Source organism: Tachypleus tridentatus, chromosome 1 (assembly GCF_004210375.1).
Source record: "Tachypleus tridentatus isolate NWPU-2018 chromosome 1, ASM421037v1, whole genome shotgun sequence".
NCBI classification, from domain to species: domain Eukaryota; kingdom Metazoa; phylum Arthropoda; class Merostomata; order Xiphosura; family Limulidae; genus Tachypleus; species Tachypleus tridentatus.
The window spans coordinates 176,630,533-176,648,988 of record NC_134825.1 but is presented as its reverse complement, the minus strand read 5'-3'; the positions used below and the strand labels follow the sequence as shown (position 1 = coordinate 176,648,988).

Below are 18,456 nucleotides of genomic sequence, written 5' to 3'. Positions count from 1 at the left end.
GGTATGTATTAAAACTTAGTGGCATGCAATGTTTACGTACACAGATAGTTTAACGTAAACAAGAGATATAGACAGAGACATATACTACACACGTTGGAAAAGAGTGAGGTATTTATTTGAGATATGAGACGGACGTACAACAGACTGGCATATAGTATGGTGAGTACAAAATGTGATATAGAACAAAAGGAGACAAAGAAAGGGGATATGTCACCATGGAAACAATACCATCATATTTACTTTACTCGGGAAATTGACGAACAGATTCAACCTCAGGTTTACGTCTGTTAGTTTTAAATTTCTCAAACACACTTCTTATATTAACTGTAACAGTTTTTAACAGGCGAGTTTTGCTTCTAAGGAAAAGAAGTGGATTCGGCACGATTTTTATTTAACAAGCCTTAAGTTGAAGTTGGAATCTCCTAACAACAAAATTTTGTTTGTAGAAGGTTTTCAGGTTACTGTGTTCCTCCCTCCCCACTTTCCATCACTGCAGCACAGTTGTTCTGACATCTTTATGGTTGTATTTTCTTTATTTGTCTGAAACTGCTGGTGAACTGACATTGTGGTATAATTAGGCCTCACTCTTTCTCGAAACGAGTACTTAGTCCTAACTTTCATTTAACGTGTTCGTTTAGATAAATATGACCATCAAAACAGAGCATTGTAGCATTCTTCAAAGGTATTAAAATATTTAGGGATTAAAGTCAAATTTTTCAAAACAGTAAAAATATATATTTAGTAAAAAACGAATATTTTAATTCCTTAAATTACACAAATAAGAGAGTTATATCAAAATGAGATTAAATTATATTTTCCGTAAAATTTCAAGGCAGAGAAAAAGTGGTATTTTCATTAATACGTTAAATAAATGATCTAAATTCACTCTTCGTTCATCTTACATTGAACAGATTTTACGCTAATTTTTGTTTCTTTGTTTTAGAACTAGAACTTTCTCATATGGTTTACCAGCATTATGTTCAGATAGTATGTTTGTCTCTTATTTATATGATATGGTTAAACTGACTTAGTCCTACTCTGTCTTCTTTTAACTCAAATTGGATTTTTTCGTTGCCATGTACTTTAATTTTATGTCATTGGAAAAACTTAGTTAAAATACTCGTTATTATCTTTTACCCTTTAGATACACAAAGAAATGTTGTAATTCAATGTTACTTTTCCATTTTGGTATCATTGAAGAACTCTTAGTTACTCATTTCACTTCATATATAAATAAAGATAGTTTGTCATTCAATGTTACTTGTTTTATTTCATATATAAATAAAGTTAGTTTCTTATTGTTACTTGTTATACTTCGTATATCAATACAGATAGGCTGTTATTTAATGCAACTTGTTTCACTTCATATGTAAATACAGATAGGTTTGTTATTTAACATTATTTGTTTTACTTCATATATAAATACAGAGACTTTGTTTTGTTACTTCTCAGACTAATGAAGAGTGTTCTTTTACAAGAAGGTAGTTTTTTTTTATAGACTTTTTGATATTTTCAAGTTCATGATTTTATGATACACAATTGTTTTTTTATTTTCGTAAGAAATCATCTTTACACCGAAAGTGTCGTCTCCTCTAAGTCAGCTCTAGGTACCTCGCTGGAAACTAGTTGTGAAATGGAAATGAAGGATTCGTAAACTAGTCGAATCCTTGAACTTGTACTCAAGGTTTAATGACCTCAACAGAACGCGGAAGACTGAAAAATGGGTCTGTTTTGAGGAATGCCTCTTTAGAAATAACACCGCACCTCTCGGCGTGACCCTCTTCCGATATCGGTCAAAGCCAAGACGGATATAAGTTGTTTGTTTCCGGGTCAAATACAAATAGTGACCCAACTGTAGGTACAAGGTGGCACCTGAAGGCAAATTGACACTGAAATTGAAGTTATCCAATCACAGCAAGTACTATTTCACAAAACACGTATAACGGGACTCGGAATGAGGTTATTTGATAAATATATGTCACGTGATTATAGTGACGTCATACTGTAGTCGGAGTACTTAATTCCCATGCTATCTGCGTTGAAATAAAAACTCGTCAAGGTTTGTAAGAAGACGGACAGTTCCATCAGAAAGTAAGTAAAGGAAATAGGAACTTCTCGATTTAATGTAAATAATAAATACGTTAAGTAAATAATACGTTATTTAAAGTTGCTAGAGTGGTTACTAAAAATTTGTTAATAATATAAAGTTTCGTTGTAATGATAGTCCATTGTTATCTGTATTTATAATCTATTGTTGTCTGTAATTATAGTCGTCTAATGTTTGTATTTATAATCATCTGTTACTTGTAGTGATAAAGTTCTTTGTTACTTCTAGTTATAAAGTCCATTGCTACTTGTAGTGCTAAAATCCCTTGTTTCTAGTTAAAGTTTCGTTTGGTTCTGTTTTTGTTTTGTTTTTTACTTTTTAGGATGTTGAAGTTACTGTTAAGTATATTTCACTTGGTTTTGTTTTTTTACCTTTAGTATGTTGAAGTTACTGTTTGGTATATTTCACATGGTTTTGTTTTTTACCTTTAGCATGTTGAAGTTACTGTTTGGTATATTTCACATGGTTCTGCTTTTTTACCTTTAGTATGTTGAAGTTACTGTTTGGTATATTTCACATGGTTCTGCTTTTTTACCTTTAGTATGTTGAAGTTACTGTTTGGTATATTTTACATGGTTCTGTTTTTTTCCTTTAGGATGCTGAAGTTAGTGTTTTATTTGGGGCTATTAGTCCTAACTTTCGTTGCATCAGGATCTTCCTCAAAAAGAGAAGACAAGAAATCAAGTGAGAGTAATCATCAGCCTATATACTCTCCATCCAGCCAATCTTCGAGTGGAAGCAGGCTGGATTCTTCTAGCCAGAGTTACCAGCCATCCTCTGCTAGTAAAAATAGTCAGTATTACTACTACTACCCCGTGCAGGAGAAACCCAAGGTACAAGACAGTAGCATTTCTGGTTCTGAGCTACAACCAACCTATGCTGCATCCAATTTCAGTCCAGTCAGGTCGAACTTCGATACCACCTCAGTCCAAAGTTCTTCAGGTGACATTTACCAGGGAGCCGCAGGACTTAGTTCTGATCAGTTTGGAAGTTTTAATGATGGTCAGTTTGGAGGTACTAATGCAGGTCATTTCGGAACTCAGGATATAAAAAGTGGATTCGAGAGTGGAGTAAACCAACTAATTGCTGGAGGATATGGAGGTTTCCAAGGTAACCCAGGAGGCTATGCAGGCTACTTTCCACCTTCTAGCAGCTTCAACTATCACTATGGCAACGAAGCTGGCGATTATGGTATCAAACAAGCAAGTAATGGCTTCGGTCTCTACTCATTAGCCATGCCTATTCTGGGTTTGATAGGTCTCGGACTTCTCTTACCCACAGTCACTAGCCTAACTGGAACCAGCGCTTCTACGCGACGGAAGCGGGAAGTAGGTGAAATGTCAGATGTCTTCAGTAGCTATCGCAAGAAGTTTGAGAAATATTATTCTATCTATCGGTCAGCTGTAGAAGATGAAAACTGTATGAACAGAATAATTTGTGAACTGGGAAGTACGATGAGTGACATCAAAGGGAAGACAATTATGATTAAGTAAGTAGAGAAAAGTTTAAATTTAATAGTATACTATAGTGTTGATGAGTAGCACCAGAGGGAAAACATTTATGATCAAGTAAAGAGCACAATTTAAATTTGGTTAATTATAGTGTTAATAACTGACACCAGAGGGGAGACATTATATAACCAAGTAAAGAGCACAGTTTGAATTTGATGGTTAATTATAGTGTTAATAACTGACACCAGAGGGGAGACATTATATAACCAAGTAAAGAGCACAATTTGAATTTGATGGTAAATTATAATGATAATAACTTGACACCAGATGAAAGACAACTATTATAAGGTAGAGTACAATTTAAATTTGAAGTGATGTAAGAAGAAGGATATGATGAAGCAATGTTTAAATATGATATTAAGCTTATGGTGTTATAAATTAAATAAGTTGAAAATCTCTGTACTTAGTTTCATTTGAGTTTAGTTATTGACTGATTACAATTGAGAAACAACCTGGAACACCAGCTTTTAAAGTTTCTGATACAACTGAAAGTTTAGAAAGAACACGTAACATTAAAGGTAACAATATAACAAAATGTTTTAAAGATGCTTAAATGCATGTATAAACACTGAATCTATAATAATAATAACAAATACTAGGAACCTTGAACTGATTAGAGTACAGGGTCAGGTGGATGTTATAGTTTAGTGTTGCTTGATCAGTTTAAATTGAAAGGTTTTCACTTTTTATAAAGCTGTTGTAATTTCTTGTTTTTTATAAAATATGGAACTGGTGAAATTTTATAGTTGTCATTCTAGTGTTCCAGTTTATTCAAATAAATAACGGTAAATCCAATATTTATTTTTAGCATTGTTGATAAATTCGTCCCGAACTGGATGGAGTCTAAGATGGGTGTTTTCAAAATGGCAGCTTTGTCTCGAGATGGAAGCCAGTGCTCTAAATACCGGTGTAAACAGAAATGAACAACAGCAACATTTGGAACACCCGTTTGAAGTTGAAATATCAGCCATACTAACATTATTCTAAACAGTATCACTATTTATCCAACTAGAATGACAAACTTAACACAATTACCACCACATTTGACAAACCTGTTTGGGCCATTCAAAAGAGTTCTGTTATCATAATAAGATACCTGCATTTGTTATTGTTTAACAGTCAGATTAAGCCTTCAAGACAAAAGAAGTCAGAGTGAGTGTTTCACAACTGTGATGTCAGACAATTCACACATTATGTATTTCTAAGAGTGTTACAACAGTCAGTCATACAGCTAGGGTGTTTAACAAAGACACTTTGAAAATCAATCAACAGACCTTGGATGGAAACCAAGGTCAACAAATATAAAAGTTGTAATGTAAAGAGGATATTAGTGGTAAAATGGGGGGTTAACAGCATCTCATTTCTGCTATTACTACACCCACACATCTTGTATATATTGGGTTTATATCATCAATTTCATGTTAGTACATCTACACAGGTTATTGTACATATGTGTAACATGTATTGTTTGTAATGCCTCATTTCTTCATGTTTTAAATATGTTGTACTTATTTATTACTTATTAATTTGACTGTGTGATATATGAAAGATACATCAGAATTAAAATTTTAGTGCTGTAATTAATTCATCCAATCCATTTATTGTTCTCCAAATACCCAGAAACTGGTTAGCAGTACCTTCACAGATTACATCATACACCTGACTCAGCGTTATCCGATAACTTTCAAATTAAATCGTACACCTGACTCAGCGTTATCCGATAACTTTCAAATTATATCGTACACCAGAATCAGTGTTATATTTTAACTTTCATATAAAAACGTACACCTAAATCAGTGTTATCTGGTAACTTTCACATTAACATTCAACTTGTTATCCTATGTTTACTTAAAGAAGGTGTTTTTTTTGTATTAACTAAATTAGATATTGTACATCCACCAGAGGCTTAATGAAAAACGTTGGTTCAATTACACACACACCTGATTGTTCTGAAAGTTTGGTGTCTGTTTCTGATGAATTAAGGCATACTATTTATCAGCAGAGAATATAGAAAAATTGGAGTGAACCTTTTTTCCTGGAAAAAAAGGTTTTTACATTTAATTATCATTTTTTTTAAATAAAAGTTGTTTTAACTCACAATAAAAATAAGACAATAAACAGCTTGGATATTATATTTGTAAAGAGCTCACTAAGTATGTAAAGTAGAGAATTACATCTCACGTTCATAGTAGCTACGGACACGCAACATTGTAGTATGTAAAGGACAGAATTACATCTATCACGCATAACATTCATAGTAGCTATGGACACATAGTAGCTAACATTGTAGTATGTAAAGGAGAGAATTCCATCTGATATTCATTATACATGGACATGTAATACTTAAATCTTACATTAGGATCAACTTGTTTCTTAAAATAAAATTTCATATTATCACAAACATATTTCAAATTAAATTTTATATCTTAAGTCTTATAGTCACAATATAATTACATGAAAACCAACACAATGTCTACTTCTAAATATCTACATAAGTATGTACCTTGTATATAAAAGTTTCAAAACCCACATATGATATAAAACAAACATGCTAATACCAGTTGAAATAATGTTGCCACAAAAGTAACAATTCATTTCCTCCAAAGTAATAACAATTGAGAAGTATATATCAACAAATAACATCTGAAGAACAGTTCTAGATTCACAAAAACTGAACAAAGAAGCTTAACAAAAAATTTATTGTTAGAAATAAAACTTAAAGGAACAGTTGATAAAGACTGCTGTACAATGAAGGCACGAGTACAAGATTTTAAAATACAACACCATGTCCTACCTTAAGTTGAAGAGGGGAATACAAAACCAATTTAAATACACTGTTTACAATTTTGTCTAAACTCGAGAAACACTACATTGTGTCCAGTTTACAAACAAGCAATTAGCAGAAACCTCGACAGAAACGTTGTGCTCTCAGCTCCAAGAAGGTAGACAAGAAGACTGGTGGTGGATGGAATATCACGTACTTGTTATGTACTTTGGTCCAACGAACACCATTTTCATTGTAGCCTTAAAAATTATATTGGTTAAGTTGATGTCTAATGCTTTCTTGATAAGGAGCATGTATCACAGATGACAGACACATCACACTTTGTAATAAAGTTAGCTTGTACATTAAGACAAACTAATACACTACTGACCCTCTGTTTACATAGTCACTAAAAAAATGTTAGTTATTTAAAAACACTTTCCAATATTATTATTCCTTCAAAAAAAATGTTTTCATGAAAAATTAAAACAATGGATTCTCAAATATCATTGTAGACTAACACTGATTATTCTAACAATACACGTTACTGAATTTAAAACATCAAGTTGTCATCAATAAACATTTAAAATAAATTCTGACCTCAACAACTGTTTATACAGCTTTGTTAACATTCTCCTGGCAGAATATGAATTTATCAATAACACTAACCCTACTGAACGATGACAGTTTTACACACTGCACTAACCCTACTGAATAATGACAGTGATTGCGATTGGTAATGTAATTTCCACTTATATTTAATTTATCCCTTTTAACACAGAAATGAAAAACCAAGACATGAACTGTTTTACACATTAAATATCTGAGTAACATTAGAATTATGTTGATTAACAGTCTCCACAAAAATAAACTTTGAAAGCATTTAATATATGAAACTTACTACATGACTTTAAGCCCATGTATTGACAGAGAGCATGAACCATCAGTCTTTCATAGCTGTTCCCCAGACGCAGTTTGTAGATAGAGTATGGTTGGTTCAAAAAGAAATCTGATAGCTTCTTTTCCAACTGGATCAATGTTCCCTTAACAGCATGCAAAAACATACAAAATCTAATAACTTGTAATACTTTTGTGAAGGTACAGTTACTCGATACATGTCATTCAACTGTAATACATACAAGGTTTAATAAGTTATAATAGCTCTGTAAAGTACTTTAGTATGACTTTGGGATAGCATATAAAGTGGTACATATATTTGTGCATCAAAAGAATACTCAGTGACATATTTCAACATGCTTTATGTTAAGATGGTTAAAGTAATATTATTTAGTGTTAACTTTGTAAACTATTGTTATACTTAATTTCCTTAATAAAAAAAATGTTACAGTTACTTACAATCTACAGCTAAGTGTCTTATCATAATACTGTAAGAGAAGATACCTTAAAACCTAATTGTATAATCACTTTATAACTTATGCTGTGGGTTATTACCATGACAATAACTAAAGAAACAATACATTCCTAATAAGTTCAGGCTAATAGTTTCTCAGTTATTCCCCAAGATCTGAAAATGTTCTTAAATTGAGCACCTTTTGTGCAACATAATATTAAACCTTTATGATTAATTACCTTAAAAAATATATATGAGAGATTAAATCATTTCTACCACAACTAAAGGTTTCTCACCATAGGTATGTGACGCTTCTTTAACGTGTTTCTCAAGTCCCAGTCAATCTTACTGTAGCATTCTTCAGCAGAGAAAGCAGGATGACCTACAGCCAACAGCAACATCAATTGTAATTTACATAATCCACAAATCTAATATATTTCATTTTGGAAGTCAGTGAAGTGATTTGAATAAATTATTTATATTAATTAACATCATATCTAACTTACTATGTTGGGATGATAATGTAACTGTCCCATTGACATTTTATATTTTTAGACATAAAAAGACAGAACCAGTATCAAAACATATCACTTTTAAAATGATAACTTTAAGAAACTCAATATTATTAGCACTAAAACATGCAATATTCTCTGCTTAGAAAGTTGTTTTATATCCAATGTAACAAGTTGTTTACGTAACATAAAATCTTTATAAACAATTAACTAATTTAAAAGCAGTCACACTTTGAATTTGTCAAGTTAATACCTTTAAAACCCATTGCTTCATTAACATTCAATTTCAGTTCCAGATAAAGAAGTTTGGTAAAATGTGAGAATATAAATTATAAAGAGGATTTAGAACAGATTAAATTAGTGATTTAATACAATAATGAGATTAATAGCCTCAAAGCTTTAGATAAATGAAAACCAAAATATTCTAAAATGATACTTACTGTTACGTCTATCATCATCAACACAGTCTTCATCACCATCATTAACAATCCATTCAGACTGATCATCAGTTTTGTTCAGAATTTTCCACTGTTCTTCATCACTGCTGTTAATAAAGTTGTTCCAAGCCTTGAAGAGAATCAAATTTCACTGATCAAAAAAACATCATGTAGTATACAGTACATCAAAAGCAGCATCAACACTACTGAACCAAGAATACAATAAACATTGAAAACCACAAGTGGTATACAGTACATCAAAAGCAGCATCAACACTATTGAACTCAGAATACAATAAACATTGAAAACCACAAGTGGTATACAGTACATCAAAAGCAGCATCAACACTACTGAACTCAGAATACAATAAACATTGAAAACCACAAGTGGTATACAGTACATCAAAAGCAGCATCAACACTATTGAACCAAGAATACAATAAACATTGAAAACCACAAGTGGTATACAGTACATCAAAAGCAGCATCAACACTATTGAACTCAGAATACAATAAACATTGAAAACCACAAGTGGTATACAGTACATCAAAAGCAGCATTCAACACTACTGAACCAAGAATACAATAAACATTGAAAACCACAAGTAGTATACAGTACATCAAAAGCAGCATCAACACTATTGAACCAAGAATACAATAAACATTGAAAACCACAAGTGGTATACAGTACATCAAAAGCAGCATCAACACTATTGAACCAAGAATACAATAAATATTGAAAACCACAAGTGGTATACAGTACATTAAAAGCAGCATCAACACTATTGAACTCAGAATACAATAAACATTGAAAACCACAAGTGGTATACAGTACATCAAAAGCAGCATCAACACTACTGAACCAAGAATACAATAAACATTGAAAACCACAAGTGGTATACAGTACATCAAAAGCAGCATCAACACTACTGAACCAAGAATACAATAAACATTGAAAACCACAAGTGGTATACAGTACATCAAAAGCAGCATTCAACACTACTGAACTCAGAATACAATAAACATTGAAAACCACAAGTGGTATACAGTACATCAAAAGCAGCATTCAACACTACTGAACCAAGAATACAATAAACATTGAAAACCACAAGTGGTATACAGTACATCAAAAGCAGCATTCAACACTACTGAACCAAGAATACAATAAACATTGAAAACCACAAGTGGTATACAGTACATCAAAAGCAGCATTCAACACTACTGAACCAAGAATACAATAAACATTGAAAACCACAAGTGGTATACAGTACATCAAAAGCAGCATCAACACTACTGAACCAAGAATACAATAAACATTGAAAACCACAAGTGGTATACAGTACATCAAAAGCAGCATCAACACTATTGAACTCAGAATACAATAAACATTGAAAACCACAAGTGGTATACAGTACATCAAAAGCAGCATCAACACTACTGAACCAAGAATACAATAAACATTGAAAACCACAAGTAGTATACAGTACATCAAAAGCAGCATCAACACTACTGAGCCAAGAATACAATAAACATTGAAAACCACAAGTGGTATACAGTACATCAAAAGCAGCATCAACACTACTGAACCAAGAATACAATAAACATTGAAAACCACAAGTGGTATACAGTACATCAAAAGCAGCATCAACACTATTGAACCAAGAATACAATAAACATTGAAAACCACAAGTGGTATACAGTACATCAAAAGCGGCATCAACACTATTGAACTCAGAATACAATAAACATTGAAAACCACAAGTGGTATACAGTACATCAAAAGCAGCATCAACACTATTGAACCAAGAATACAATAAACATTGAAAACCACAAGTGGTATACAGTACATCAAAAGCAGCATCAACACTATTGAACTCAGAATACAATAAACAATAAAAATCACATGAAGTGAACCCCTGATAGAAAAGGGTATTAACATGACAAACAAACCATGAAAATTATATTCTCAATGGACAATTCTTTCATAGCCAATATACTCCTATACACTGGGATGTCCAAAACTAGAAAACAATGAATGAAAGCATTGTGAGAATAGTATTTTACATGTGTCACATCAGTTTCTTTACAACACTTATTATGGTTTCTCTAAAAAACAAAAGCACAATGGCTATAACTTGGTGTATTTAACTATAAAAAGGTTAGGCCTAGTTTTACACATTAGTGATAATCTTGCTACAGTATCCGACCTTGTTAGGCACACTACCATATAGAAAGGTTTAGCCAAATTTCAAATATTAGTGATAATCTTACTACAATATTATAGTTTGTTAGACACACCATTCTTTGTCCCAAAATTCTCAAATATTATTTTTGTGTAATCTCTAGAACTTTCTAAATACATTTCAAACTTTTGTTTTCAGTAACACATCATACATCGTTATTTTTTATACTCTAACTCAGTGGTTCTTAACCTGGGTTCGACAGAGGTCAAGACACACACACACAAGTGTGTCCGTCCGCTCACCTCACTCGTATGATTCGTGACATCATGCTCCACTTGGTCTTAATATCTGTGCTTGCAAGGAACTTCATGCGCTTAGCAGTCGACTTGTGACTGTAGTAATCGTGCATCATTTTTGAATTTTTCCTAATCTTTCAAACCCTTCATACTAACTATATCGAGCAAAACTGTAAGTGGTCAGACAAATCACGCATAATATGGATTCACATGTATAACGGAACATGATGGGAGTCAGTGTCCTCAATGCATGAGTTGCAATACCAAGTCGAGCAATTCTAGTCTAGCACTGGCAAAACTAAGAGAACACTCCCTAAAGCTGCATGGAGATAGGAAATACAAGAACATAACGCTTGCTGAATTCATGGTAAAGAGAGCCAGGTTCGATGAAAAAGCTACTCTGCCTGTTCTCGGCTTTGTACCCATCGACAAAGCGATCCTCACAGCATCGTACGAAGTTGCGTACTTGATCGCAAAGCAGGGCAAACCACACACCATTGGTGAAGCACTCGTAAAACCAGCTGCATTCAAGATGGCGAATATCATGCTGGGAAAAGCTGCTGAAAAAAGTTATCCCAAATTCCTCTTTCAAATGACACCATCAGCAGCAGAATAGATGACATTGACTCAAGTAGTTGCAGATCTGATTTCAAGCCCAGCAAAACTCAGCCTTCAACTTGATGAGACCACCAATGTTTCCAATCTAGGCTAGCTTTTGTATTCATGCGCTATGTAAAGAACGACAAGATAAAATAAGGTTTTTTATTTTGTAAGCCTCTTACAACAACAACTAAGGCAGCTGATATGAAGAAACTTGTATTCATGCGCTATGTGAAGAACAACGAGATAAAATAAGATTTTTTATTTTGTAAGCCTCTTACAACAACAACTAAGGCAGTCGATTTGAACAAACTTGTGGATGACTTCTTCAGAGACAACGATCTTTCATGGGATATGGTTTCTGCAGTTTGTTCGGACGGAGCACCAGTCATGCTGGGACGAAACTCTGGTTTTGGTGCACTGGTGAAAGCTGATGCACCACACATTATTGTAACACACTGTGTTCTGCACAGGCATGCATTGGCAACAAAACCCTAGCCTTCAAAACTGGCAGAAGTATTAAAAAATTGTAGTGGAATGTGTGAACTTTGTGTGAAATAGTGCCCTGAAGCACTGCATCTTCAAAGAGCTGTGTAATGAAATGGGCTCTGAATTCGAGGTACTTCTGTACCATTCTAACGCTCGGTGGTTATCCCGGGGAAAGGTGTTGAATTGTGTTTTTGCCATGCGTGTGGAATTAGCCCTGTTTTTGTGAGAATACCAACACTGCCATGCAGATTGCTTCGAAAAATCTGAATTCACTCTCATTTTGGCGTACATGGCCGATATCTTCAATGCTATCAATCAACAGATGCAGAGCGGTGGAGTCAACATCATCAAAGCGGAAGAAAACCTGAAGGCTTTTCACAAAAAGTTACTGTTATGGAAACGACGAACAGAGAATGATAACTTCGCAAACTTTTCCCTGCTGGACGACTGTGTAAGTAAGATCGGAAGATGTGTCTGAAATCGGAGACATTTCTGTACTCAGGGAACTGAAGTAAGCAATTGCCATGCACTTAGATGAGCTCGCAAAGTCTCTTGACGGATACTTACCCACCAGAGAGTCATATCCAGCATGGGTGAGACAGCCGTTCACGTTTAGTGTTGTGACAGCAGATGTCAATGATGAATACCTCGACGAAATCATTGAACTTCAGCAGAGCTAGGTTCAACAACCACTTTTCAGAACAACAACACTCTCAACGTTTTGGTGTCACCAAATCGTAGCGTACCCTTTTATTGCTAAGAAAGCCCTTGAGATACTCATACTGTTTGTTACAACGTATTTTTGCGAGCAATCCTTTCCGAGGATGGTAGACATAAAAACGAAGAAAAGGAACAGACTTTGTTGTGAAAATGACATGAGAGTGGTACTTGCCAAGGTGCAGCTGTGCATTTCTGAACTTGTCTCAACAGCAAAAATCACATTGATTTGCAGTAAATATTCATTGAGTTATGTTTTTGTGTGAAATTCATGTTTTGTTGGTTTTTGTTCTTTGAACACAGTGATATTGTGTGCAACTGAAGCATGGTTTATTTTGTGCACCAATAAGATATCTACTAATGTTTTGAATTTGAAAAAATCATATTTCATTTTTTCAATTAAGAAAGGTTCAGTGAATGCAAGTACAAAACTTCCGGGGTTCAGTACCTCCAACAAGGTTAAGAACCACTGCTCTAACTACACTGGGTATGTCATTTGACCAACCTTGCAACTGCCATAAAAATAAATATATAAAGGAAATCAGGAAAGTTATACTTTTCTCATGCTAGAATTACTACATATTATAACACAAAAATACAAATGTTTAGTCTATGTAGCTAATGTCTCATAACACTATATATAAACATATATATTTATTTTTTTACTATACCCGATCTTCTTTTCATACTTTATAACATTACATAATCTGTCCTTACACGGTTCACATGTGCTCATGTATCTAGTGATATATAAAACTGACCTTTAGTTTTCCCTGTGTTTTAGTAAACTAGTATTTTGTAATATATTTGTAAATATATATTGTATATAGATTATTACTATTTAGAAACAAATTATTAAACTTTTCTCTTAAAATAGAGGACAATAAATCAAGAAGTAAAACAAACAATTATCTTTTCTCACTACAACCTTTGTACTCAGATGCTGTTGGATATAGATTGCTAAGCCTTTTAATATTATGCACATGGAGGATATGAAACATTTTAAAGTTTTATATATGCAGTAGAATAACCAAAAAATCATAAATAACTACAATGATACCACAGAATTCCACTATAATTTATTAAACTTAGTGACTAACATTTATTTGGATTTTAAAAAATATGAAACCTCAAGCAGACTAAAAACAAACAATACTTACCTCATTGAAACCTTGGATTGAGAGAGTAGTGTTGTATTTTGAAAGATAAAAATGGCAGAGAAACTATCTAGGGACATTCTAAGCTGTTGATTAATTGGTTATTCACATGCCATATATTGAAGTAAGTATATATAAGGGACTGTTTAAAAAATGGAAAGAGTTGAAAGGAGGCCACTATGTATGATTCAGTACATAAGCCATATATCAACAAAATAAAAATATATTAGGTTCTAATTTTATATTCTAGCTGATAATACTAGTAATCTGAGTTCCTAGTTTGTACAAAACTATAGACTTAGTATCTTAACATCACAAACATCTAATTTTAAAACACTGCTACATTCAACAAACCAGGTAACTCACTAAAATTTATATTAAAGGCATGTTCTTTTAATATTTATTTTAAGAAATTAACTCGTATATAATATTAAAGTTTAAATTATAATCTACAATTTGATTCCAAACTTATTGACATAAATTCATAAAATATTACTTCAATAAACTTTTGAATGGAATTCAGTAAACACAATGACATGGTCTTTGAACCCTATTCCGAAGGAGTTAATTATGTTTCTTAAAACACAAACAGTAAATAAAAAATATAACAAATAATTATTTCTTCTAGTTATGAACTTTATACTAATGTACTGCTCTCATATGTTGCTAAGCCTTATCAAATTTCACACATGAAAGATGTAAAACAAACTATCTTTTTAGGTTTTATATAAATATTTGAAATAACAAAAAATCATAAATTACTAAATGAATACCACAGAATTCTACTATAATTTATCAAGATTAATAGCTAAACTGTGTTTGGGTCTAAAAATATATCAAATTTTGAGCTCACTAACATTTTACCACATGAAATGTATCAAAAGAACAAAATTTACACCCTAACACTTTGAAATGGTGCAAAAGCCACTAGGAGGACATTCTGAGCTTTTGATTTGTTATTCACATCACAGAGACAGAAGTTGTTGAATGTAAGGAAGTGTTTCCAAAATTGAAAGGAGTGGATGGTGCCACTGTGTTTGATTCAGTAAACACAGTGATATCTTGGCAAATATAAAATATGGGCAGTTCTTAATATATAATTCAAGCTTGAGAATATCAATAATTTGAGTTCTTAATTTGTATGAAACTATAGCCTTATATTTTAACAATACAAAAATTTAATTTGAACCAGTGCTGCATTCAACAAATTACATGATTCACTAAAATTGATGTTTAGATGGTGTTTTTTTTAATATTAACTTTTAAATTAAGTTATTAATTAATGTATAAATTAATTAATGTATACTAAAATTTAGCTTACAATCCACATTCAAATGCAAGTTATCAAATGCCATGACAACATGCTGAGATGCCAACTATTTCAAATGACTGAGCATAATGATTGTAGACAGAGCCCTTTATCATTTGTGGCTACTAGGCCTGACCAATGTCTCTAAGCTGTTTATTATTATATTGTTATTATAATTATTATTATTTATTACTGCTATAGATTGCTCATTTATGACTGGACACAGTTTTGAGTCATCCATGTCTGTATTCAGACATATATATATATATAGCCTGAATATATATATTCAGTTTCTGTGGCTAAACTGTAAACACTGTTAGTAGGTATGCTTGAAATAATTTTGTCATCTTCACAACCCAACATTTGTACAACGGCTGTAGTTTTGGTTCTAGCACAGCAACATGTTTTCACTATATCAGAGTCTGGGAACATTTTTCTGAATAGATGTCCTGCATATTAACTACAGCTATGGGTAAATTGTGAGCAATGACAAATTGCATGAACATCACTTCTGCATTTATGGTTTCATATTCTGAATTCTTACTCAGAACGCCGTTATCTGCATTGTTTTTGTCTTCGCCTCAGCCTTTTGTTGGTGAAATGCTGATTTTTTTATGTCTGGAACAATCGTTTATCCCACCATGCACCACAGAAAAATCAATATGACAAACTGAACAAAACACATGACTGTCACTGTCTTTTGATGCAATGACCAGATATTTTGCACTATACTCTTTTCTAAATTTTTGATTCACAGTTTTAGTCCTTTAGATTTGCCAAAACAAGGCAATCTGGTGAATGAGGCTTCTTTTTTTCCATCTTATGAACGATCGCATTGGTGTTTCTATGCTGATTAGAAAATAAGAACTACCCATCTAAGTGAGTGCTGATTGGCTGACAAGCACTGATTATGTAAATATGGATTGCCCCACATACCCAGTATGGAGAAGCACCACACTCAAACTATTGGTGGATGTCGGAGATACAAATATTTTTTATTACTTCAAGCACAAACATGATTATTGCAAGTAGCCATTTGGACTATGTCTTTTATTTATCATCAAAATTTAGTTGTATCTCCCTCGAAATTTTCTTTTCACCCCTTTCAAGCCCTGGGGGAACAATTTATCACTTTATTGTATAGGCCTATATAATATATAATAATTTAGGAGTTGCAACAAGTCGTAATATTTGTCTGTATGAGCATCTAGTCATAGTGTATACACCAAAATTGTAATGATTACGCTCAAATCGTAATGGTTGGCATCTCTGGACATGGCCTTTGACCTGTGCTGATAGAATTATCCAGATAAAAACACACGTACATATAATATGTGAATTTTAATTCTGACCAAAAGGTGAGGTGTTCCTCCCTTCAGATATCAACATTCATCATACTTTGTTTGATCTTGCTATTCACATATTAGAGAACCACCTGTTTATTTCAGACCTTATAGAGGTATCCCACAATATTTATAAATAGATCAGGGATCTCTAGAAAACTAAAGACTTTATTTGAGAAATTAAATAAGACACTGTGGATCAACACATAACTATAAAAATACATATTTGGTAACAAGATAAATCAGGAAAGATGCTGGGTCATTCCATGTCAAATCATCCAGGGGGCTGTAGATGACCCCCACAGAATGCCTTGACAAAATTCACATGTGCTCATCTACCCATATAATGAACAACTGCCAAAGATCAGATCAATATCTCTAATAGTTTCTAATTTACAGCCCTGTAAAATTTAGATTTTTTATTTTTATTTTTGGCAAATTCATTTTTGGGCAACACTGGCTGCTTAAAGCTGCAAAAGTAACAGTGGTAAAAAACTGAAATTTGCTACACTGACTGGATTAATCCCACAGAATTCAAAAATGGTCTCAAACCAAGTTTATCTCTCTTAGGATTTTCATAGTGAGGCTGTAAAATCACCTGAAAACCCAAAATTGTATAAAACATTGGTTTGTGTAATAAGCTATAGCTCTAAGACTTAATATGATACAAAGATGAATTGTTTTTTCAAATTTCCTATAACATATGTGTTGATAAATCAGCAATTGTTATAATTAAAAGTCTGTTAGATCTCCTGTAAAAAATGTAGCTGCATGCAACTTTTTATGATTTAGCTAAAAATAGCCCTACTTCAGGCCACAGTTTGACCATGTCACCAGTTATTCAGCCTTTTCAGATTTTTACCATATGTTCTTACATCTCTGAATATGATCTACAAAAAAAAATCAGGATAGTGTTCAACCTACTTTTTGAGTTACAAGTTTTTAAAGTATCCTCTGACTACATGTTGTTTACTTGAAAAAAAAAATTCAGTTCAGTTGTGTTACTGTGTGCAAATATATCCAGAGAATTTTGAAAAAATACCTGTCAGAACGTTATGAATCCCACTGAAATATTCTAACCAGCCTTTCACAATGTTAAATAATGAAGTTGTAAGAAACAAGAAAGAATTAATTCATTTCTGAACAAGTTTATTGACATAACTAGTTAGATCACATGGCAATGCAAATATATTGTGTATGCATTACAATTATGCAGATATGGCTGAGTTCATATTATAATAAATTATAATATATTACATTCATAATATAATAAATACAAAAGTAAATCAGACACAGTGCTATAACAGGGGATAACCGAGAAAGATTATAGTTACACCAAACTGCAATAATCGAGACAATAAAATGTTTCAAAAACTGCTTTGGTGATAAATTAGCCATAAACAACATCAAATAAACATTACTTTGTTCAGACAGCTTGAATAAATTTCTAAACTTCGAGTTTGATTATGTTAAGATTACTTTGACTTAGAACATAGTGGTGAGCACTACTGCCTTGCACGGTAGGTGCACCTGTCAGACAAAGAATATGTTGGAAAGAAATCCAACTTTCATCTTTACGTGACCTTGCAGGCCATGAGAACAGTTCGTTTCTTGATTTCTTCATAAATTACACCAACACATCTGAATGTTCATCTGATCTATCTGTTATGTTTCCCACATAC

At 32.8% G+C, this 18,456-nt stretch overlaps 2 protein-coding genes across 3 annotated transcripts in view; one reads left to right on the top strand and one right to left on the bottom strand.

Moving 5' to 3' along the window:
* The first annotated feature begins 1,469 nt into the window (after nt 1-1,469).
* On the top strand, nt 1,470-5,198 carry LOC143230944 (uncharacterized). Its single transcript, XM_076465289.1, has 3 exons — nt 1,470-2,091; nt 2,703-3,596; nt 4,427-5,198. Exons 2-3 carry the CDS (start codon nt 2,704-2,706, stop codon nt 4,539-4,541), a joined length of 1,008 nt encoding a protein of 335 aa, XP_076321404.1. The 5' UTR covers nt 1,470-2,091; nt 2,703; the 3' UTR covers nt 4,542-5,198.
* Nucleotides 5,199-18,456, bottom strand: part of LOC143230947 (R3H domain-containing protein 4-like) — a 25,586-nt gene continuing 12,328 nt past the window's right edge. Inside the window, exons 4-8 of one of the 2 annotated variants that reach the window (XR_013016707.1) lie at nt 8,686-8,812; nt 8,030-8,115; nt 7,284-7,425; nt 5,321-6,642; nt 5,199-5,277 (exon numbers count right to left, since the gene is read on the bottom strand). Coding sequence is in view for 1 of the 2 variants with exons in the window: in XM_076465304.1 (XP_076321419.1) it covers nt 6,515-6,642; nt 7,284-7,425; nt 8,030-8,115; nt 8,686-8,812 (483 nt within the window). In the remaining variant the exon portion in view is untranslated. Of the gene's footprint in view, nt 6,643-7,283; nt 7,426-8,029; nt 8,116-8,685; nt 8,813-18,456 lie in introns of both variants that reach the window. The other variant, XM_076465304.1, reaches the window with a different exon arrangement.

Coding starts and splice junctions, on each gene's coding strand:
- LOC143230944 (XM_076465289.1), top strand. CDS start 2,704: ATGCTGAAGTTAGTGTTTTATTTGGGGCTATTAGTCCTAACTTTCGTT. Junction 3,597..4,426: donor GGGAAGACAATTATGATTAA/GTAAGTAGAGAA, acceptor ATTTATTTTTAG/CATTGTTGATAAATTCGTCC.